The sequence below is a fragment of the Loxodonta africana genome, chromosome 7, assembly GCF_030014295.1.
Source record: "Loxodonta africana isolate mLoxAfr1 chromosome 7, mLoxAfr1.hap2, whole genome shotgun sequence".
In the NCBI taxonomy this organism is placed as follows: Eukaryota; Metazoa; Chordata; class Mammalia; order Proboscidea; family Elephantidae; genus Loxodonta; species Loxodonta africana.
Genome location: NC_087348.1, coordinates 83990541 through 84014136, shown reverse-complemented (window position 1 = coordinate 84014136; position 23596 = coordinate 83990541). Strand labels below are relative to the sequence as shown.

Sequence of the window (23596 nt, the reverse complement as noted above, 5' to 3'; positions counted from 1 at the left end):
TGGTCTTTGATGTCCCTGGTTAGATTTATCCCTAAGTATTTTATCTTTTTAGGGGCTCTTAAAAATGAATGATACTGTTTTCCTGATTTCCTTTGAAGTTCTCTGTGTTGGTGTGTAGGAATCCAGTTGGTTTTTTTAATGCTAATCTTACATCCTGCTATTCTGGTGAATCTCTCCATTAATTCCTGTAGTTTTCTTGTGGAATCTTGGGGTTCTCTATGTATAGAATCCTATCATCTGCTAATAGGGATAGTTTTACTTCTTTCTTACCAGTTTGGATGCCCTTTTTTTCTTTTCCTTGCCTTGTTATTCTAGCTAGGACTTCCAGTATAATGTTAAATAGGAGTGGTGATGAAGGGCATCCTTATCTTGTTCCTGTTCACAGGGGGAATGTTTTTACCTCTCTCCATTGAGAATGATGTTGGCAGTTGGTTTTGTGTAGATACCCTTTATTATGTTGAGAAATTTCCCTTCTATTCCTATTTTATTGTCAGTTTTTATTAGGACTGGGTGTTGGACTTTATCAAATGTCTTTTCCATGTTGATTGGGACAATTATGTGATTCTGAGAATGATGCACTATGCTCCCCATGCTTCTTTCTTGGTGGTATGAAGTTCCTATATCTCTCTGCTAACTTTTCTCTTTTATACCTCAAAAGAGATTGGTTTAAGGTACTATCTAATCTTGTAGATTGTGCTCTGCCTCATTGACATAACTACCACTAATCATGCCTCATTAACATCATAGAGACAAGATTTGCAACACCTGGTAAAATCACATCAGGTGTGAAGATGATAAACAATCACAAAATACTGGGAATCATGGGCTAGCCAAACAAATACACATATTTTGGGGGGACACAATTCAATCCGTGACAGGAGCTGAGCTCAATTTTTAAAAATACCTAACTAGAATTCCTCAAAACTCTCCAGGTCATCAAAACAAGAAATGTTTCAGAAACTGTTACAAGCCAGAATATTACAGAGACATGCAAACTAAATAAAATGTAGTACTCAAGTGTATATCCTAGAACAGAATAGGGACATTAGGAAACAAACAAGTGAAATCTAAATAAAGTATGGATATAAATATGTCAATGTCAGTTCTTTAGTTGTGACAAATGTGATAAAGTAAGAGATTAACAACAGGAGAACTGGGACAGGGAGTATAGGGAAACTCTGTGTACCATCTTCGTTCCCAACTTTTAAACAAATCTCAAACTAGTCTATTAAAAAAATATTTTAAAATTTGATTTATCCATTTTTCCCCGAAACACTGAATAAAAGGTGGGAAAGAATAAATATTCCATTCTTCTTTGCAAAATTGATTAGAAGGAGATGAGTCAGGTAGTAGGCTAATAGATAACCGGAGGCAGCATGAAGATTCCGATTCTTTCCTTTTATCGTGAGGGTGTGAGTTATGTCTCTTTAGCCTAATTTTCTTCTACAATAAAGAAAAAAGTTGCACTCCTTTTCCCCTCATCAGAAACCTTGAAGTTCATGGTTAAAACACCACTGAAATTTAGAGTGCTTTGCAAAAGTCATAATATTATTCACACTCCAATAAACACTATTTCTGATATAGCAGCACTAAATAACAGACAGCTGCTAACCAAAAAAAAAAAAAAAAAAATCTCCTGTAGGAATCCACCTGTGGCTCCTTGGAAACCCTACAGGGCAGTTCTACTCTGTCCTGTAGGGTCGCTTTGAGTCAGAATCTACTTGACGACAATGTTTTTTTTTTTCTTTTTTTAAAGAACATCTCTCAATTTAGATCTCTGATTTTTTTCCGTGTTCATGCAACCTACATAACTTATACCTGATGATGTTAACCTTCATCACCTGGTTGACAGAGTGGCTTTCATGTTTTCCCAATGTAAATTTAGTATTGAATGCCCCTTTGCCACTCTACTCTCTGGAAGCTATGTGTATGTGCAGCCACCACTCAAGGGATATGAAAAGATGTTTACATTTTTGTTGGTTTAATTAAAAAAAATTATAACATCCCAACAAATAAAAGTGTAACCCTTGATTATATTCCTTTAATTTAGGGTATTTGTATGTATTTTGAGCCCTTTCCATCACCTGATAAAAAGAGTAGGTATTGTATTCCATTAATGATTCAATGATGTACCCCTCAGGAGAAAACTAAGCTAAAGAAACAAAAATTCCATATGTGAGCAATTTGCTATTACTGTTTAATTTTAATATTTATCCTTTAGTAAAGCAGGGCTTTCATGGAATTGTTATTTAAAACCTGTCTTTATTCAGATTTCCTTAGTTTTTACCTACCATCCTTTTTCTGTTACAGGATCCAATCTAGGTTACCATATTTAATCATCATGTTTCCTTAGACTCTTCTTGAGTATAATTTTTTTCCAAACTTTTCTTGTTTTTAACAACTTGTTAGTGTTGAGAAGTTCTGAGCATGTATTTTTCCTGCTTTAGACCCAACTCAAAGCCACCAGTTTTTTATGTTGCCTGATAATATTTTCTATATGTAATTCCACGTGTGGAATATGCTGTCTCTAGTATCTGGTGGTGCAGCGGTTAAGAGTTACAGTGAGCTACACCAGCTAAGAAAAAGGTCAGCAGTTCGAATCCACCAGCCGTTCTTTGGAAGCCCTATAGAGTAGTCCTACTTTGTCCTACAGGGTCATGATAATTTGGAATCCACTCAACAGCAATGGGTTTCTTTTTTTTTTTTTTTCCAGTACCTGAAAAATTATACCACAATTATGTGCTTAATTTTTAGTGACTTGAAGTGTGAGATGCATTCGTTTGTCCTTTATTTTGAGACATGCTTGAGACCAATAGACTCTTAAATATTCACTGATAGGATAGGTCACTGAATATTCATAGGGTTTATCTCCCACTCTTTTTAGCATATGCATCTTACCAAGGGTTTCAAAAGACTTTTCACTATTTGCTCAACTGCTCTCCTTAAAACATACCAATAAGATGTTCTCCATAAGGTCCTGATGACCCAGACTCTTTGAACTACGTGAAGACAGCAGTAAATTTGCAAAATCCTGGGCATAAATGTATTTATATACTTTTTTTAATTCCATATGAATGCACACTGCTTTTGTTCCTCCTGCCTGATAGAGAAGGGAAATAATGCATCTACCAGAACAATGGCCATATGCCAGGAAACTGAGGAATTTAGAAAAAATATACATCTGGCACAGCAGGTGAAATTGGGGCTACTAATTGATTAAGTTTGTTGCATTCTCGACCTTCAGTGACTGTCTAAGAAGAGACAAAATGTTTAGCTATGTTAGACTTTTGTAGGGCCCAGATTGGTAAATTAAGCGAGGATGTGAGAAGGGCAATAACCTCTGCAACATTTAGATCTTTAATAGTTGCACCTAGCTATGCCATTCCTGCCACCTAGCTCCATCACCCCAAAGCAGTATTATTTTTATTTACTATCTGGAGGGGAGAGAGTGCTGGAAAGCCTTTTACTTAGCTTTCTATTTTACTATAGCTCTTACTCCACTGGCCAAAAATTAATGTGAGAATTCATCCTACTACCATGTAGATCCATTCTAATTATATACTTTAGAAACAGGTAAACAACAGTACACAGTAAACATCCATTGAATGAATCTTCTCCAATTAAGCAGCTGGCTGTACCATTAGGTTACATTCCTGACTTCTCCAAAACATCTTTTGTTATTGATTCAGAAATAATTGAATATGCTTCCTCAATATTAACTAAAGTTCACAGAAAACATTACTGATGAGAGTTTGACTATGAGCCAAAGCTATCTCTTTTCCCTTAAAGAATCATGTAGTCAGAGTATGAATAAAGCTATGAAAATGATTCTGAAAATCTATCAGTTCTCTTTTTCTATTTCCTTTTTCTTGAAGGGCTTTTCTCTTTTTTATCTACCCTGGCAAATCATCGGAAGCCCGAGTGGTGTAGTGGTTAAGAGCTATGGCTGCTAACCGAAAGGTTGGCAGTTTGGGTCCACTAGGTGCTCCTTGGAAACTCTATGGGGCAGTTATACTCTGTCCTATAGTGTTGCTATGAGTTGGAAACCACTAGACAGCAATGGGTTTGGTTTTTTTGATTTCTGGGAAATCATCAACACCTGTATCATATTTATTGAAAATAGGACTTTAAATGATAAAATTACTTTCAATTTCTGTTCTATATTCCAATTTAAACACTGCTGTCAGAAAAAAAAATTAATTCTAGACTTGTGCTTTTCAAGCTTCTCATAAATCCAACATGATGGAAACATATAACATAATTATTTTTAAAGATCAAAATTATTTCCTGAAATAGTTACAGTTAATATCTCCCTTTCCATTTGAGGAAGCAGAGGCATAGAGAGGTTCTGTAACTTGAAGATCAGTGCAGCTTTTAAATGGTGGTTTAGTGATTCAGAACTGAGCAGTCTTTCTTGAGAGCTAGCGGCTACAAATACTAATCTTACACTAACTCTAATTTAAATTTCAGATGTGCAAGTATATTCCCTCCAACCATGACAATGTCAAATTGAAGTAAGTTCAATCAGAAATATAGTTCATACTTTCCTCAAAGAAGAAGTTATAAAATCATATGGCACCCAGGAGAAAGAAGTCTTGCACTGCCTGACACCTGACAACCCAAATATGTCTTACCTTGTCCAGAAAGAAGAAATAAAAAAAAGTCAAAGAAAAAAATGTCATGATGTTCTATAACTCCACATATTAAAAGAGGTTGTCTAGTAGAAAAAGAGTTTGGTAAAGTATGCTTCTATGACCACATAAAAAAAAGAATTTGGGGACACCATCAGGAATAGTGTTGATCTTAAAGAAAACATAACTTTTAGATTATATATACCTAATGCCTCATCCTAGATGACATTCTGTACAAATTGTTGTCATTGGAGCTCAGAAAAGCAGGAGAAGGGGCAATATCACAAGGAACAACAGCTAGAATGATGAATGGTAAGGCGGGGCTAAAAAAATGTTTTCCTATTTTATAAGATAGATTGGGGGTAAACATACAAAATCATGAAAGAATGAGAGAGGAGACATAGGTATTTTAAAATAATCAACTTGAATCACATAGAAAAGAAAAAAAAATGTGGCATAATTTTGGATATAATTAAGTCCTTGGGGAGAGTGTTGTGGGCATAAATATTATTGGAGAATTTGGAAGAATTCTACCTAGATAATAAAATGTCATAAAATATCCCAGGAAGACCCCTGGATGGCACATCATGAGAGTTTTTTCATCTGACTGCTCAAAAGACATCGTACTAGTGCCATCACAATTTGCAGGGTTACACATATAAAAAGCTTTCAGTTTCATTGTCCAAGAGATATAGACAATCATGTTAATTGAGCCCTGTAAGGTATGGTATCTTCTTGAAGATCAGAGGTAATGCGCCAATAGTACCAACTCTGATAAAGCTCATGAGCTTGAACAAGGAGATAGGCTTGCGAGAATAAATAAATCAGCCAAACTGATCATAGGATAGTGAAGATAGCCAGAATAAGTCATCTAAGTTAGCCATATGTGAAACCAGTTTTCTGAAGAGAACAAAATATAATCAATCTTAATTATTTCACATATTACAAATAGAAAATGGAGGGATCCAGGATTCTAGAAAAAGGATTTATATCTTTTTTTTCCCCATAAGGCAAGGAAATGTGTTAGAAGAATTGGTTATTTCAGGATTTGTGAGAAGTCAAAACTTGGACGAACCCGTCTCTAATCCTCTTGGTTCTTATGCCATAGATCATTGGATTCACCATGGGTGGGACAAGGAGGTGGATGTTAGCCACAAAGATATGAATATGAGGAGCCACATGGCGCCCAAACCTGTGAGTAAGGAAAGAGAAAAAGGCTGGAGTGTAGGCCACTAAAATCACACACACATGGGATCCACAAGTGCCCAAGGTCTTCAGCCGAGCAGCTTTGGATGGGAGATGGAAAACGGTGTATAGGATGACCACGTAGGAGCATATGATTAAAATGAAATCTAAACCCCCAGTAAGGAAGGCAGCAGTCAGGCTGTACATTCTGCAGATCCTGGTCTCTGCACAAGCGAGCTTGATGAGGGCCATGAATTCACAGTAAGTGTGAGGGATGATATTAGTTCTGCAGTAGGGGAGCCACCGAAGCATGAAGGGCTGAGGACTGAAAAGCAAAATCCCACGGAAGACAACAGCCAGCCCCAAGTTCTTGATAACTCTATGTGTCAGAATAGTGGAATGTCTCAGAGGTTTGCAGATGGCTACATAGCGGTCAAAGGCCATGGCCAAGATAAACCCCGAGGCCATACTGCATAGTGAATGAATGAGAAAGACTTGCACAAGGCAGGCTTCAAAATAGATCTCCCTGTCATGGAACCAAAATATGCTGAGGATTTTGGGCATGGCAGTGGTGGAGATGATCAGGTCAGCCACAGAGAGCATACAGAGGAAGAAATACATAGGCTCATGCAGATTGGAATCCATTCTGATAATAAAGAGAATAGAGACATTTCCTAGGATAGCACACAGATAAACAAGACAGAAGGGCACTGATATCCATATGTGGATGGCCTCCATCCCTGGAATGCCAAGAAGAAAAAAGGTACTGGAGTGGAAATTAGTATTATTGGACAATGCCATGCTGGAAGCTACAGGTTGTCTTCAGCTATGAAAAGGTGAAAATTCTTTCATATTGATCTGTCAGTTCATTTACTGACTTCTTTATTTCTTAATTTGTTCAGAATACTTGATAACAGTTTCTACCAGAGCATAAGATGATGAATAGTACTTGATTCTTAACTTTAGATATTAACATTTAGTAGAGTAGAAACTGGTGCAAAGCGACAATTAAATTCCCATGTAATTGCAGTAAAAGTTACAGGAACAAGCTGTTATATGACCCAATAGGTGGAGAGATCCATTCCACTTGTCACAGGAGTCATAGACAAGGTGCTTAATCTTGGTTTTGAAGCATTCTGGACCATTAAAATAAAAAGAAAATTAAAAAGTTCATAACCAGGAGACTCAAGTACCTCTACTGATAAGGTAAAAGAATTACTTCTGCTTGCATGTAGTGAGAGGTTGGAGTGTTTACAGGCTAGACTTTTGTTTATGACTTTGATGAGGCTGTCATGATACACTGTTAACTGAAAAAGAAAGTTCATATGTATTATAAATAGCTTAGTTGCTAAAAAAAATAAAATCATTTATATATACCTCTACATTGTGAAAGGAAGGAACACACATTGATCTATGAGCAATGATTGGGACTTAGAAATCAAGGAAAATAGAAATTTAAAATTTAAAATGTCATTTATTTATAGAAATCTCTATTAGGAAAAAATATTTTTTATAACAAACATGCATTGCTTTCCCATGGGGGTGGGGAAAGCTATGTGGGTTCCCACAAATTCCAATACGTTGTGTTTTTATTTCCATTGACTTCAAAATACTTTCTATTGTCCTTTTTTATTTCTCTTTTGATTTATGGGCTACTTAGAAGTGAATTAGTTTTTAAATATTTGGGGGACTTTCAAAGGGAAGTGTCATTGCATTTGAAGTATTATAGCAGCACTCTATGTTAACTGTATCACCATGGTTTAGCATTAATTTGCCCAGAGCTCTTTATGGGATGTACTAAAATGGCATCGGCATTGTAGGATGAAGGAGACTGAAGATCATTACCTGGATTTTACTTGAATATTCACCATGTCATGTCTAATTAGTGTTTGTATATTTTAATTGCACATCTTGTAGACTCCTTTTTCAAAGGAATGAGAGTTGTAAGAGTGATAGCAAAAGATTCTAAACCAAGGTATTATCAACATCTATCTCTACAAATTACACAGAAAGGAGTTACCCTTTTGAGAACAGTGGTTAAGAGCTTGGCTGCTAACCAAAAGCTAGGCAGTTTGAATCCACCAGCCACTCTTGGAAACCCTATGGGGCAGTTCTATTCTGTGCTATAGGATCACTATGAGTCAGAATGGACTCAACAGCAACAGGTATGGTTTTAATATTTTCTACCCAGGCAATAGTCATTCTCTCTCAGTTAAAAGCTCATTCTCCCTCCAAATAGCTCCTCTCTTCTCCATCCTTTTCATCCAACAAGTTCAGGCTACAGTGTTCTGGGTGCTGTGATAGACACTTCCAAATTTATCAATATGTAGTTAAGACCTGACATTCTCAGAAGTTCTGCCCTGAACTCTCAGGATAGTTTATATACCAAATATTCAGTAACAGTGATGGGACAGTGTATCCTTACAGAGACACAAAATCAAAACAGGAAAAAAACAACTGCAGATACAGGATGCAGAGGTTTGGAAAAATAAAAATCAGTTTCTATCCCTATAATTCTAGTACAGCCAGAGAAGGTGACTGAGAAAAAAATAGTCCACCTCAGTTAGGAAGTATGTAATAGAAATACAACTTCTAAGAGTTGTGTTCTTCAGGTGTAAGTTGGAAAGTTTAAAAGGGTTATTGGTTCTAATGGCTAGAGGCTGTTGAGGAAGAAATAAACATACCACTCAATTTTAAAGGTGGTAACCACTGAGCTAAGAAGACATTTTTCACTTGAAAATGATTAAGAGAAAAGACAAAAAATAAAATCTAAAATTATTGGGTAATAAAATAGGAAATTGGCTCTTAATATGTAGGGTTCAAGATTTCATTCAAAAAATAGCTTTAATACAGCAAAATAAAAATATAAAATTAGAAACTATATATTAATATATAAAAAGTAAGTACAGCACACCTATGAGTGTGCAAATAGTATTCTTCAGAACAACTCTTGAATTAAAGAATTAACCAAATCAAAGCAATACACCCTTTATGAGTTATGAAACATGTGGACACTATGACATGGGCGTGGCATAATCACAGCCCTGACCTTTGATGTAAGTAACTCCATAGGCTGCCTTATCTTAGTATATGATTTCTAAAAAACAATTATTAATAAGTAAATTATCTTTGAACTTAAAAGTTAAAAAAAAAAAGAAAATGCAAATGACAATTCCTCTGCCAAAAAAAAAGAAGGGCAAAAATAAGGATAAACAACAAAAAAAAAGTGGAATCACAGACAATGGAAAATAACAATATGCTATTTAAAATATGATATAACCAGACAAAATCTTACCAAATTTCAGAAAAAGCTGTAGGAAAAATTTAAGCAAATTTAGAAATGAAATAGTCTTGGGGATAAAAATGATGCAGGAGATTGCATGATAGAATTTAGCAAGACCAACAACTTCTTCATTGTAAATACCTTTTTTCATCACATAAACCCTGACGCACAGGATGGAATATACCAGAATTAAATAGACTACATCTGTGCAAAGGGATGATGGGGAAGCTCAATATCATCAGTCAGAACAAGGCCAGGGGCCGACTGAAGAACACGCAGTTAAATTGCTCATATGCCAGTTCAAAGTTGAAGAAAATTATAACAAGTCCACAACAGCCCAAGTACAACCTTGATTATATCCCACCTGAATTTAGAGACCACCTCAAGAATAGATGTGATACATTGAACGCTAATGACTGAAGACCAGAAGAGTTGTGGGATAACATAAAGAACAGCATACGTGAAGAAAGCTAAAGATCATTAAAAAGATAGAAAGGGGGGAGCGGAGACAAAAATGGCTGTCAGAAGAGACTCTGAAGCTTGCTCTTGAACGTCGAGCAGCTAAAGCAAAAGGAAGAAAGATAAAGTAAAAGAGCTAAACAAATTTCAAAGGGCATCTTGACAAGAAAAAGTAAAGTTGCTATGATAACCTACTGTTTTTTATCGTCAACCTCAATTTATTAATAGTTTTAGAATTGCAGCCTCTCAGGGATTAATAAAGTGGTGCAGTTGTTCCATGGTCTCCCTGTAGACCTAACAGATGCCAGAGTAGAGGCTTCTAAACAGATGATAACCACCAAACCCCCAGAGCTATTTTGTGGAAGATCCAGAAGAGAGGACAGAAATATAATTATAATGTCTTTAATGGGATCTGTTTTACTATAAAATTGTTTTCACCAAGGATACACCAGCTAGTGTATTTAGTTTACAAACTAAGTATTTAGTTCACAAACACATTTCTTACACTAAATTATTTCAAATTTATAATAACATTGGCAGTGCATAATATTTTTTGGTTTGGTTCAGTATACATAATTTCTATTTCCCCATGAGAAAATTTAAGGTAATAAGGACCTTTCTTCTATGTTAGTTTTCGTAATCGTAATATTTAATGGTCACACAATCCCTCAAACATTTTATGCTAAATAATTTATAGAACCATTCTCCAGATCCTGGATATACATGTTATTTTCTTTGTTCCACTGATTAAAAAAAAAGAAAATTGATTCATTATGTAATGCTGTAGGAAAATAATAGCCATGGAGGAAAAAAAAAACACTAAGGAAATCTACTACTCTGAACCTTTCCCTGATAAAAGCTTGTTGATTTCTTATTGTATCACAAAGTACTTGAAATATTTGTTTTATATGCATGCATTTATTCATTTACTAGGTAACATTCTAGGGATTGGGAATGTAACAAGGAAGCAGACAAGGTCCCTGATGTTAGGAATGTTCATTGTAGTGGAAGAAATCAACATTGAGCAAATAAAATAGAAACGCTAAGTTTCAGGAAATGAAAAGCAGCTCTGATGAAAACCAAGAAGTTGATGTGAAGGAGACTGGCCAGAGGTGAGAAGAACTTAGAAATGTTAGTTAGTGAAAACCTCTTGAAGGTAATATTTAAATTGAGACCTGAAATAGCAGAATGAACCAGTCAAAGAATTGAGGAAGAGTACTGCAAGAAGTAAATATCAGAAACATGAATTACAAAAGTTCTAGGAGAAAACAGAAAATTCTTGCTAAGTTTTGAGGAAGAGTAAGAGGCTGTGGTAGTCGGAACATGGTAAGCAAAGGGGAAGAGTCACATCTGAGAAGATTATGGAAAGGCACAAGCCAGGTCATTGAGAGCTTTTATAGCCCAATGAGAAGAAGCTGAATTTCTATCTAATTGCAGCAGGAAACCATTGAACAGATTTCAGTAGTTTCTAAGTTGATTTCCTTTGTAGAGAATTCATGTAGAAAATCTAAATTGGAAACAAAGTCAGTTGTTCAAAGACCAGGATAAAGATGGTGCTGAGATTTTAAAGGTTCCTCTGAGCTGGAGTCGATTCGACGGCAATGGCTTTTAAGAAAGTGTAAATAAAGAAATATGAATGGACAGTGCATGTAATTTGGAGTTAAATGTGGTGAACTGATTTTAAGAACAAAGAATGACTGCTAGTATTGAGGCAAGAGAAAATGAGCCATCAACTATTAGAATATGCCAGAGGAAAAAGTAATACTGGTTTGGATTCAGTTGATGGTTGTGGATATAAAATGAACTGAGAGATTTTAGAGCTAGTTTACAGATAGATTCAACAGAACTTGCATTTGGACTGGGTGCAGTTCTTAAACTCTAGTCTCCGCAGTCCTGTTCTTCCTCTAGGCTTCCTCTTCTCAATAAGCTGCATGAAAATATGTCTAGATGCACGAGACAAGAATATAAATTTCAGCCATGTCTGAAGGTAATCCAGTAGTTTTTTTTTTTTTTTTTAATAGTTTTGCCACATGTAACATTTCTCGAAAACAATGACATCATCTTTATAGAAATTATCTTGGAGACACAGTTCAAGGAAGATAAAAACATTATTACTTTATTTGCAGTAGTGTGTTTGTATGTAACCTTACCAACACCTGTTTTACAGTGATGACAACCAGGTGTAGAGGTGCAGTACTCAGCTCTGTCTTCAAGACAGCATAAGCAGCAAGAGGTGCACTGAGCCGACAGTATTTTTTTATGTATATTTATCTTTTATTGAACTTTAGATGAAGGTTTGCAGAACAAACTAATTTCTCATCAAAGAGTACACGCTTCGTTGCATGACATTGGTTAACAACCCTGTGACGTGTCAACACTCTCCCTTCTCAACCCTGGGTTCCCTATTACCAGCTTTCCATTTCCCTCCTGCCTTCCAGTCTCTGCTCCAGGGCTGGTGCACCCTTTTAGTCTTGTTTTGTTCCATGGGTCGGTTCAATCTTTGGCTGAAGGGTGAACTTCAGGAGTGACCTCATTACTGAGCTGAAAGGGTGTCTGGGGCCATTCTCTTGGGGTTTTTCCAGTCTCTGTCCGGCCAGCAAGTCTGGACTTTCTGAGTTAGAATTTTGTTCTACATTTTTCTCCAGCTCTGTTCAGACCCTCTATTTTGATCCCTGTCAGAGCAGTCAGTGGTGTTACCTGGGCACCATCTAGTTGTATTGGACTCAGTTTGGTGGAGGCTGGGGTAGATGTGGTCCGTTAGTTCTTTGGACTACTCTTTCCCTTGTGTCTTTAGTTTCCTTCATTCTTCCTCGCTCCGGAAGGGGTGAGGCAAGTGGAGTATCCTAGATGGCCACTCACAGGCTTTTAAGAACCCAGACTCTATTCACCAAAGTAGAATGTAGAACATTTTCTTGGTCCCCACAGAGACCATGGTCGCTGAGACCACGGTCCCCACAGCCCCCAGCCCAGCAATTCAGTCCTTCAGGGAGTTTGGATGAGTCTATGAAGCTACCGTGGCCTTGCCTTGTACAAGTTGTGCTGTCTTTCCCAGTATTGTGTACTGTCTTACCTTTCACCAAAGTTACTGCTTATCTTTTGTCTATTAAGTTTTTTTACATCCCCACCCCTCCCATCCCTCTTAACCATCAAATATTGTTTCTTTTTGTATGTAAACTTTTCATGAGTTTTTACAGTAGTGGTCTCATGCAATATTTGTCCTTTTGTGATTGGCTTATTTCACTCAGCATAATATCCTCCAGATGCCTCTGTGTTATGAGATGCTTCACAGATCCATTGTTATTCTTTATGGCTGAGTTTATTGCTGTCATTTTGTAGGGCTTTTTTTTTTTTGTGGTGCTAACATTTTCTTTGTTCCTCTTTTGTAGATTTTGTTTTTATTGAGACTTTATGTTTCTGTTCTTTAGTTTGATGAGTAGGTTTGTTAACTTTCTTTGTGGTTACCTTGAAATTTACCCTTTTCTTCCTAGGTACTACATTCCTGTTATTACTTGATATCACCTTGCCTTCCTCTCCATTAAAAAGTTCTATGCCTATACCATTTATTCCCTCTTTTATTGTTCTGACGTTGCTTTCATTTACAGATTAACCTCTCTGGTTCCCTGTTGCAATTTTTTTGGTTTTGGATAGTCCTTGAGAGTTCCTTTTCTAAGTTGGTATCTGGCTGGTACAATCTTGCATCCTAGATTCAGGCTATGGTCTGATGTTGTTTGCTCTCAGACTGAAGGACAGCCTTTAATAACTCTTGTAAGTTTGGTTTGGTTTTTACATATTCCCTTAATTTCTGTTTATCTGGAAATGACCTAATTTCAGCATCATATTTGAATGAAAGTTTTGCATGATATATTATTCTTGGTTGGCAATTTTTTTCTTTCAACGTTTTATATACATCATCCCATTGCCTTCTTGCCTGCATGGTTTCTGCTGAATTATCAGAGCTTAGTCTTATTTTTTTCCTCTGAATGTAACTTTTTGTTTTTCTTGAGCTGCTCACAGGATTTTTTCTTTGTTTTGGTTTTAGCGAGTGTGATTATGATATACCTTGGTGTTTTTCTTTTGGGAACTATCCTATGTGGGGTTCATTGAGCTTCTTGACTGGTCAGCTTTTCATCATTCATGAAATTAGGGAAGTTTTCTGTCAGCAATTCTTCAATGATCCTCTGTGTGTTTTCTGTTTTCTCTCCCTGTTGTGGAAATCTGATCACTCACAAATTTTTGCTTTTGATTTTATTCCAAATAATTCTCAGGGTTTCTTCATTTTTCTTCATTCTTTTTTTCTGATTTTTCTTCAAACAGTGTTGTATGCAAGTGTTTGTCTTCAATTTTGCTGATTCTGTCTTCCTTCATTTCAAACCTGCTCCTCAGCCCTTCTATTACACTGTCTATTTTGGAAATCTTGTTTATCTTTTGGGTTCCTAACTGTTGTTTTTGTATGATTTCTAGTTGTGAAATTATTTTGGCATTTTGTTCTTGTATTACTTTCCTGAATTTTTCCTTTTTTCTGTCTGTCTTTTCCAAAAATTTGTCCATTTTTTCCTCATTCTTGTCTGCTTTTTCCTTCAACTCTAATATTAGAGATTTGAATTCCCTGTCAGTTCTCGTGCCTTTTCTTCTACTGGAAAGTCATCTGGTATTTTATTTTGGATGCCTACTGAAAGCATCCTGTCCTTTATTTTATACGGTTTGATATAGTTTGCTGTCTTCAGGACATTCAGTAGTTACATTCTTCATTTCTTGATTGTAGATTTTTTATTTTGTCCTGCTTTTTTGTTTTATTTGGTTATGTCTGAGTAGGTGGGCTGTGTTCTTTGTTTTTTGCTCCTCTATAGTCACAACACTTTTTACTTCTTGTCCAATGAAAATGTCAGTTACTCAGCTATGGTGCAGCAGGGCAGGTCCAGCTGAAGCGGAAGAGCCAAGATGTGTTGTTTATGGCACATACTAGGGCTGACAGGGCGGGCCAGGAATCAGTGCTGGGCAGGGTCTAGTAGGCCTTGCCTGTGCTGCTCAGAGGTGTGATATTTTGTACAGTACAAGTAGGCAGAAAAGAAGGGGGAGGTTGTAATGTGTGGGGCTAATAGGGGTATGGGAAAAAGGAGAGAGAGGAGAGAAAAATGGGAGCCAAAAACAAGGAAACAAAGAAAAAAAAAAGAGTGCTAAAGGAGTTTGCCATTGGAGTGGAAAGATGAGAAACCGAAAAATGGAGAAAAGCAAAAAAAAAAAAAAGGCAGGGAAAAAGAAAGAAAAAAACTAGATAAAAATTTGGAAAAGAAAAAGAGAAAAGAAAAGCCCCCAGGAGTCCCAGAGTCCCATCGGTGGGGCTGCTAAGACTGGGGAAGTGGCTCCCAGGCAGTGTAGTATAGCTTAGCTACAGGGGGTATAGATGTCACACAGCACTAGGTATTCAGAAGACAGGAAAAGAAGATAAGTGTAGAGAGACAAGAACTGAGAAGTGAAGACAGACAGAAAGGAAAAAAGAGAGAGAAAAGAAAGAATGAAAGATGAAAAACAGAAATGCTTCCAGGGATCCCACTTATGTGGCTGCACAGATTGGGGGAGTGGCTCTTAAGCTGTGTAGTGCAGCCTGGTTAGAGGGAGCCTCCAAGCTGGGAAAAGAAAAATAGAACAAACAAAAAAAAAAAATCAAAAGAGAACAAGGCAAAACAAAGAAAAAAAAAGCCCCAGGATTCCACCAGTGTGGTGTGGTGGCCGGGGAAGAGGTTCGCCAGTAGAGCGTGGTTTCACAGCCTTTCAGAAAGAAACAAAGATGGCAGGGTTCCATGTGTTCCAGATAAAGGAGGGGGAGGTTGTAGGAGGCACAGATGATAACAAAAGAGACAGAAAGAAGCAGTATCAGCTCAGGGCCCGGCCAGTGTGGGCAGGGTGAATCCAAGCAGCTTGAGGCCAAAGCAGTTGCCTCCAGGCCAAGGCACTGCTGCTGGCAGGCAGCAAATGACGACAAGGTGGGGGAAGAAGGGTAGCGGCTAGGTAAGCACACCTTGCTCATTACCAGGTGCTCTGTCTATTGATGGGAACTTTGTGAAGCCAGTTTCCTGTACTCCCTGTCTGCTGATCTCTGGTGTGGGTGGAGTGAATCCAAGTTGTACAGATGCTGCAATTCCCGGCTGGCCAAGCCACCACAGCTACCCAGGAAGCTCTGAGGCAGAGCAGTGGGGAGAAAATGGGGTGTGGGAAAGTGTGTATCGCTGGTTACCGGGTGCTCTGTCTCCTGCTGGGAGTTGCACTAAGCTGCTTTCCCATTCTCTCTGTTGATTCCCGATAGGAGTCCAAGATGGCTGATCTGTGCTGCATTAGCTGATGGGGCTCTCCACTTGTATCTCTCCTTACTCTCCATCTTCTGTCAGTCTCTTATTCCATTTGGCACTTGGCTGAGTTCTCTCTCTCCTCATTTGGCACTTCAGGTTCCAGGAATGACATCTGTAAGTTTTTTACTTAGTTTTTCAGGTCTCTGCTGTGGAGGGATGGTGTAGTGCGTCTGTCTACGGTGCCATGTTGGCCGGAAGTAGAGCCAATAGTCTTTAGCTCAGGCTGTCTTTAATAGGTTCGGTTTCAGTTTTCAAGCCAAGGAAACCTGCTTTCCTAAGCTTTGCCTGAGTATGGGGAATGTGTAGGGACTTATATTAGCTTACCCTTTCTGCTCAGCGTGGAAGTCCACGATGAGCATTCTCAGTTCTATGATTTCCATTTTAACTAGCCAATAAGTTATCAAAGCTGCACAGAAGTCTGAGACTTTTCTCACCCAACCCTTTTATCTTTCTGCTTTCTTTTCGTAGGTCTTAGACCTGTATTATGGTGTGAAAGCTCTTCCAGCCTGCTGCTGATATTTCTCTCCACTTTAACTTTCAAACCAAAACCAAACAGTTTGCTGTCAAGTTGATTCTGACTCACAGGGACCCTATAGGACACAGGAGAAGTGCCGCAGACAACCATTTTGGTTAGCAGCCAAGTTCTTAACCACTGTGCTGCCGGGGCTCATAAATACCTTGCATCTGTAACACCATCATTTTATCTTCTGCATCCCAGGGGACCTGAGGACATTCAGGTACAGACAACGGATTGGCTAGTATGAAATATAACAGAGAGAACCAAAATGTTGTAAGTTTGGGTCCACCAAGAGGTGCCTTGAAACAAAATGTGGCAATCGAATTTCAAAAAAATTAACCATTGAAACCCTATGGAGCATAGTTCTATTCTAACACATGTGAGGCCCCCGTGAGTTGGAGTCTACCTGATGGTATATACAACCATAGTTGAAAGAGGCCTCCACTATATATATATATATTTGTGTGTGTGTATATATGTATGTATTATATATATATGTTATTATATAGACCCTTAGCCGTCAACAATTCTGACTGTATTTTCCTTTACTCTTTAAATCTAGGTCTTTTACACTGTAGAAAATTGCTATCTTTTTGTTTGTTTGCTTGTTCATTTAACTGAAAGTATTCATATCCCCTCTGAAACAAATAATATGACAGTCTCCAATACATCCACTCTGGACCAAAAACTAACTTTTACCTCCAGGGTTTCTTATATCCACTCTACCTCTATGAAATTGTATAGCAACAATGAAACAAATGTGAATCTCACCAACTATACGTTTCAGAATTGGACTTAATTTGTTCAAATTCATCAAAGTAATCGCAATTTTATTGCCATACCACCAGTTGCCATTTAATAAATTTTACTTGCTTATTGGCTGTCTCTCCATAATACATTTCTCCAAGAAATCAGGGATGTGGATAGCGTACATCTTACTTCTTAGAAAAGTAATCACTCAGTAATACATGTAGAATGGATAAAAGAGTATGTGGAAACGCAGGAGAATTAAGGGAGCTTCAAATTTATATTCCAGGGTTGTCAGAAAAATTAATCTTTGATAAATAAGATTTGCTATGTGTTTGATACAAATTCAGTAGAAAGATATAAATGGAAAGGATTATCTAGCATGTATCAGAGTGGGTAAGTGCAAAATTAATAAATACGTATGTGTATATCAAAATAGAAATGCAGATACAATTTATACAAGATACATATTTAGGAAATATCTAAAGAATGTACTTAAGTATAAAATAAAATTATAAAGCTCCAAGTTCTATTATTACCAAAAATGGTGGGATTTACACAAAAGAACTTCAAAAGATTGTTTCCGATGTCTGAAAGGAACCTAAATGGAAAGCAGTCAATGCAACTAGATAACTGAGATTACATGTTTAAAGATGTCAAATTTTCCACATTAATATTTAGATGTAAGGCAATTCTCTTTGAAATCCCATTTTTATTCACTTAATACTCCTTATATAATTAAATACCTTTTCTATGAGGTTTATTCTGATGAGTTATAGGAGGAGTACAGTATATATTACAGACTTAAGTAGGGATTATGAATAAAAATTACATTCTAATAGGATTTAAATATTCAAAACCATATGATTAAGAAAATCATGAAATTTCTCTCTTTGTTTCATTTAATACCAAGTGAAGAGAAAATATTTATTTTTCTTTTTTCATAAAAACATATATTTTTAAGAACTAATGGGTTTGGGTAATGGCTTGAGACTCAGGCAGTCCTGCTGAGGGCAGGCCCCTAAGACAGCTGAGGAGAACTCAACTCTCTTTCTCCTCCCCATCACTCTTCCTGAATTTTCCTCTTATGCAGGAGTCAGTTCTAAGAATACAGAAGCTTTGTTCTAAACTCAAATCTTCAACTCCCTATGGATTCTTTCCCTGAAACCATAGTGAAGCCATCTTCACTCCATGCCCATGGAAGACCTAGGCATCTGGAAGCATGACCAGAATAAAGTTCATTTGGAAAAGCTGTAAGTTATGAGAGAGCTGTGGCTGCCCTCAGGGAAGGTGGGTGCTCATCTTGATCCCAAAGAAGCCCTGGTGAGGTCAGGCAATGCATCATCTCTCTCATTTGTGTCAAGGGCTAGATGGACAGTGGTCTTGCAGGAAAGTTTCAGGGCTCTCCTCAGAGTAGAGGGCTCAGAACAAACAGGTTTGTTGAAAGTTTCTGAAGACAGTGAGATCTTGGTATTTAGCCCCTGAAAGGACTACCTCTCTGTTATGACAGCAGGCATATCTACTGAGTTATGGTTTGGAGTCTGAGCTGCAATTTCTTGAGGAAAAATTAGTGCATGGGCTCCTCTGCTCAGCACAGCAGAGGAAAGCTGATGAAGGAAATGATGAGAAGGTAATTACATCAGCCCTATATTATAGGTGAATCTTAGAAATCTCTGATATTTGAGCAAAGTTTCATGCTGGTCAAAGCAGTCTTAAATGCCATCTCTCATTTCCTATTTACAAAACTTTGTGAGGTACACATCTCTTAGTGGTTAATGTAATGGTTATAGATATTGGGATTAGGCTTGTGTTCTAATTTCATCTTCATAAATTCATAGTAAATTTCTTTGGGTAAATGAATACAAAAAAGTAAAACATCAGGTTCAGACAGCTATACTGGTGAACTCTACTAAACATTTAAAGAAGAAATAATACTTACACAAATTATCCAAAATATAGAAGCCAAGCAAATACTTCCCAACTCATCAAAGACACAATTGGGGTAATATATAAGTGACATTTCATAAATAGTATGAATGGATAGACGAGGGATGAGTACAATCTCATGGTAGGGATCCAGGAGAAGTCACTTGTGCTTATAATTATTGAATGTTTTTTTGGAGCAATTCGAAGTTCCAATTGTGATGTTAATTAGTGTAAACTTCCTCTACTAATTTATGACACCGTATTTTCTATTTCAAATACAATAAATATTTTTTAAGTTTATTATAAGGTATAAGATTGTCATGGAAAGGTCTAAAAAAGTGTATTCTGAAGCCAAGCCTCTCTTAAAGTTCACATAAATATTTGTTAATTAAGATCTCCTGTTGTTGCTAGTTACCATGGAGTTAACTTCAACTAATGGTAAAATTATGTATAACACAATGAAATGCTGCCTGGTCCTGTGCCATCTTCACGAACATCCGTATGTTCAAGTCCATTGTTGTAGCTGTTAAAAGTTCCTAGAAGGCTTATAATAAATACATAGCTAAAAATTCAGTGTTTTTCCCTGTAGGATTTCACAAACATACTTTTCCTTTAAGTGTTTTCTGCACCTAAAGTCAATGATATCACATAGAACTAGAAAACGCCCCACTGAGTGATATCACATGGAATTGGAGGTTCATTGACCTCCCCACCTCCCAAAAAGCAAACAAACAAAAACACTTAGGTATTGCTGAACTTGGAGAATCACTGGTAATTCCAACATTCCATAACTGGGAAACTCTTCCATGCTGTGAACAAACACACACACACACACACCCCATACACAAACACACACACAAACACAGAACCATTTAGAAAAAGAATAGCTTGTTTGCAAAAAGGTTCCAATAAGTTTAACTCCATAAGAACAAGCCCATCAAATAAACAATTAAGCATGATTTTAAAGTAACAAATACTACACATTCACTAAGATTACAGAGTTTATATGATTCCATTCATGGGGGAAGAAAACCACCTTTCTCAGATTGTTATAATATTCGCAGTGGCATCCCATATATTTGGACATTAACATCGCAAAGTCAAGAATAAGTTCTTATTGATAGGGAGTACAGGCATGTAGGAAATGGTTAGTGTTTAGTATCTTAGGGACCAGACTAGTCAGGGTAACTCACTCTTTTTGTTTAAACTCAGCATATGGAGTGTTTTATAGTTGCTTTTTTTTTTTCCTTGGTTGTTTCACTTAGTGTCATGGGTTGAACTGTGTCCCCGCCAACAAACCCGTCAACTTGGATAGGTCATGATTCCCAGTATTGTATAATAGTCTATTGTTCTGTCACCTGATGTGATTTCCTTATGTGTTGTAAGCCCTATCACTACGATGTTAAGGAGATAGATTAGTGGGAGTTATATAGATGGGATCTACAAGATTAGATAGTGTTTTAAGCCAATCTCTTTTGAGATGTAAAATAAAGAAGCAAACAGAGAGATGGTGGGAACTCATACCACCAAGAAAGCAACCCCAGCAGCAGAGTACATCCTTTGGGCATGGGGTTCCTGCACAGAGAACCTCGTAGTCCAAGGGAAGATAGACAAGAAGAACCTTGCTCCAGAGCCAACAGACAGAGAAAGCATCCCCTGGAGCTGATGCCCTGAATTTGGATTTCTAGCCTACTAGATTCTGAGAGAATAAAATTCTGTTTGTTGAAGCCATCTACTTGTGATATTTCTGTTATAACACCACTAGATAACTAAGATGCTTTGTTCAAGTTTAAACTGCTGTGACTGTGGAATTTGATGTGTTTAATTATAATGAAAGCAGAAAAATGTGTTGATTTCCATCCAGGCAATGGATTTTTATTATTTCCAAACAATGAGAAAATATAAAACACCATTATTTGTGTATTTGGTATGGGCTTGGCTTCACAGTTCTGCATTTGGGAAAGAGCCTTCACAGTCCAAAGGTTTACCATTAACAGGCCTCCTCCAAGATAGACTGAGATGTTTTCCTCTCATTTTGAACATAAAGAATCAGTGCCACTGTTTTACTAAATTTTATTTTTATGAGTACAAGAGTTATATTTTATTTTGTAGAAAACATTTTCAGCACCCGTTCTCTAATCTGTTTAGTTCTGACACTGTAAATGACTGGATTGAGAGCAGGTGGAATGACCACATAGAAATTAGCAAGAAGGATGTGAATATAATGTGGTATATTCTGTCCAAACCTATGGGTCATGAATGAAAAAAATGCAGGTGTGTAGAAAGCCAACATGACACACACATGAGAGCCACAGGTGCTGAGTGCTTTAAGCCGGTCATCTTGGGAAGGGAGTCGAAAGACAGCAAGAAGGATCTGGACATAGGAGATGACAATGGCTATGATGTCAAACACCAGGATAGAAATGGCACATAAGCCATAGATGATGTTGGCCTTGATGCTGGCACAGGACAGACGGGCTATGCCCATGTGCTCACAATAAGTATGAGGGATAATTTGGTGTCCACAAAATGGTAACCGTAAGATGAGTAGAACAAAAGGTATTGCAAAAGACAAAGTTCTTAGTAGGATTACTAATGCAGTGAAGAATACCACCTTGTTGGTCAGCACCAGTGTGTAGCGAAGAGGGTTACAGATGGCCACATAGCGATCATACGCCATGGCCACAAGCACAGCTGACTCCATGCCAGTGCATAGGTGGATGAAGAACATCTGGATGAGACAGCCCTCAAAGGAGATATCTCTCAGCTTGTGCCAGAAGATGCCAAGCATCTTGGGAATAGTGGATGTGGATAACCCCAGATCAATAGATGCCAGAATGGCCAAGAAGTAGAACATGGGCTGATGGAGGCTACTCTCAGTCTGAATCACAAAAAGGATGCAGATATTCCCAAGGACAGCCATCAGGTACACAGCACAGAAAGGGAAACCAATCCAGATATGTACATTTTCCAGCCCAGGGATCCCCAGAAGGAGGAAAGAATAGGGATGACATAGAGTGGTATTGAGTGAGGCCATCATTCTGGGATCTTTTTCATAGCTAAAGGTACCACAGACCAAGTGTCTCTCATTCATTAAGAGGTCTCAGACTCATTTAGTGCATAAAAAGAAAAAGAGAGAAAGAAATCACTGAAACTTCTTTCATATTCTACCCATATAATTGTGTTTTAGAGAACTGAAAGTACACCAATGGTAAAATGTAGTCACATGATTTCAACATACCTCATCAGATTCATTAAATGAAATATAACATCTTAACAAAGATTGATCATCTAGCACATATGTGACACTTTCTGGGCTAAAATTGATTGTAAGAAATGACTTTGAGTAAATTCCTTACTTAATAGAACTTAAAGTTCAGTGATTGAAATAGTTATACAAATCAGTGATTTAAACTCAAGCCATTTTCTAAGATAAAGTCATTCCTTGGCTACTTTAGGTACAAAAAATATACTCCTGAAAATGTTTGATTTTTCTTGTGCAGAAAATTATTTATGATTACATTCTTCATGGGCAAAGAACTTGGAAAACAGTGTAAACATGATGGCAGTCAGTATGAATTCTCCATGTACCCCTATCTAAGCTGAATGAAACTAGAAATGCAGCAAGCCAGAACTTGCTGAAACAATTTTGGTTTTGTGCAGGCCCCCCAGTGTTTAAGCCCCCTATACAAGAAATTTACTCTGCCTTACTCTTTTATTAAGGAAGCCACAGTGAGCTTCATCCCAGGATTACTCTCTCACTCCAGCTCTGCTTATAATGGAATGTTCCCTTCCTTTTCTATTTCTGCCTTGATGATAGGGGAATAGAGACTTTCATTTTAAAGTGTCCTTCTGCTGATGACTGTAAAGAAAGAAACAGAAAGTTACACATTAGCACACATAAATGTTAACATCCAAGTTTATAAAACATCACATAATTGTCAGATAAAGTAGTTAATTTATACAGACCACTCCTAACGCTCAATCTATCCAATCTCTTACTACACTTAGTTGTCTCCATGATCTATCACTTTAATAATTATAAACATACTTCCATCAAGGGCATTCTATAGACAGAAAGTTAGAAAGATAGGTAGGTAGGTAGGTAGACAGACATCCTGGTAGGCAGATAGGCAGATGGGCAGATAGACGACAGATATTATTAAGACACCAAACAGAGATTCCAGCACTTAGATGTGCTCAGTAGAAATATGAATTATCAATTTTAGGAGAATTACCAACTGGGAAGGAAATCGAGTTCACACAATTAAATGCCTGCCTTCTAAGTAGCAGAAGAGTACTGAAAGGATTTACAAGAAGGTGCTGAGTAACACTAATAACAGTTGTTACTGTTATTAGTGAAAGACAAACAAAGAACTAGGTTGAGAGAATAGAAGAGTAACTCTTCAAGAAGCCATAAGAACTACGAAGAAAATATCCTTGATGTAAGTAGAGATGCCTATATACAAGGAGTGGTACTTAAATTGAGGGTATTTAGGTGGAG

At 37.3% G+C, this 23596-nt stretch overlaps 2 protein-coding genes across 2 annotated transcripts; both read right to left on the bottom strand.

Moving 5' to 3' along the window:
* Window positions 1-5635: 5635 nt before the first annotated feature.
* LOC100675812 (olfactory receptor 52D1-like) lies at window positions 5636-6646 on the bottom strand. The gene has a single exon (XM_064289260.1). It carries the CDS (start codon window positions 6615-6617, stop codon window positions 5673-5675), a length of 945 nt encoding a protein of 314 aa, XP_064145330.1. The 5' UTR covers window positions 6618-6646; the 3' UTR covers window positions 5636-5672.
* A 14547-nt stretch (window positions 6647-21193) lies between these two features.
* On the bottom strand, window positions 21194-22383 carry LOC100660815 (olfactory receptor 52E1-like). The gene has a single exon (XM_003421453.3). The coding sequence runs from the start codon at window positions 22184-22186 to the stop codon at window positions 21194-21196; it is 993 nt and encodes a 330-aa protein (XP_003421501.3). The 5' UTR covers window positions 22187-22383.
* Between the last annotated feature and the right edge of the window lie 1213 nt (window positions 22384-23596).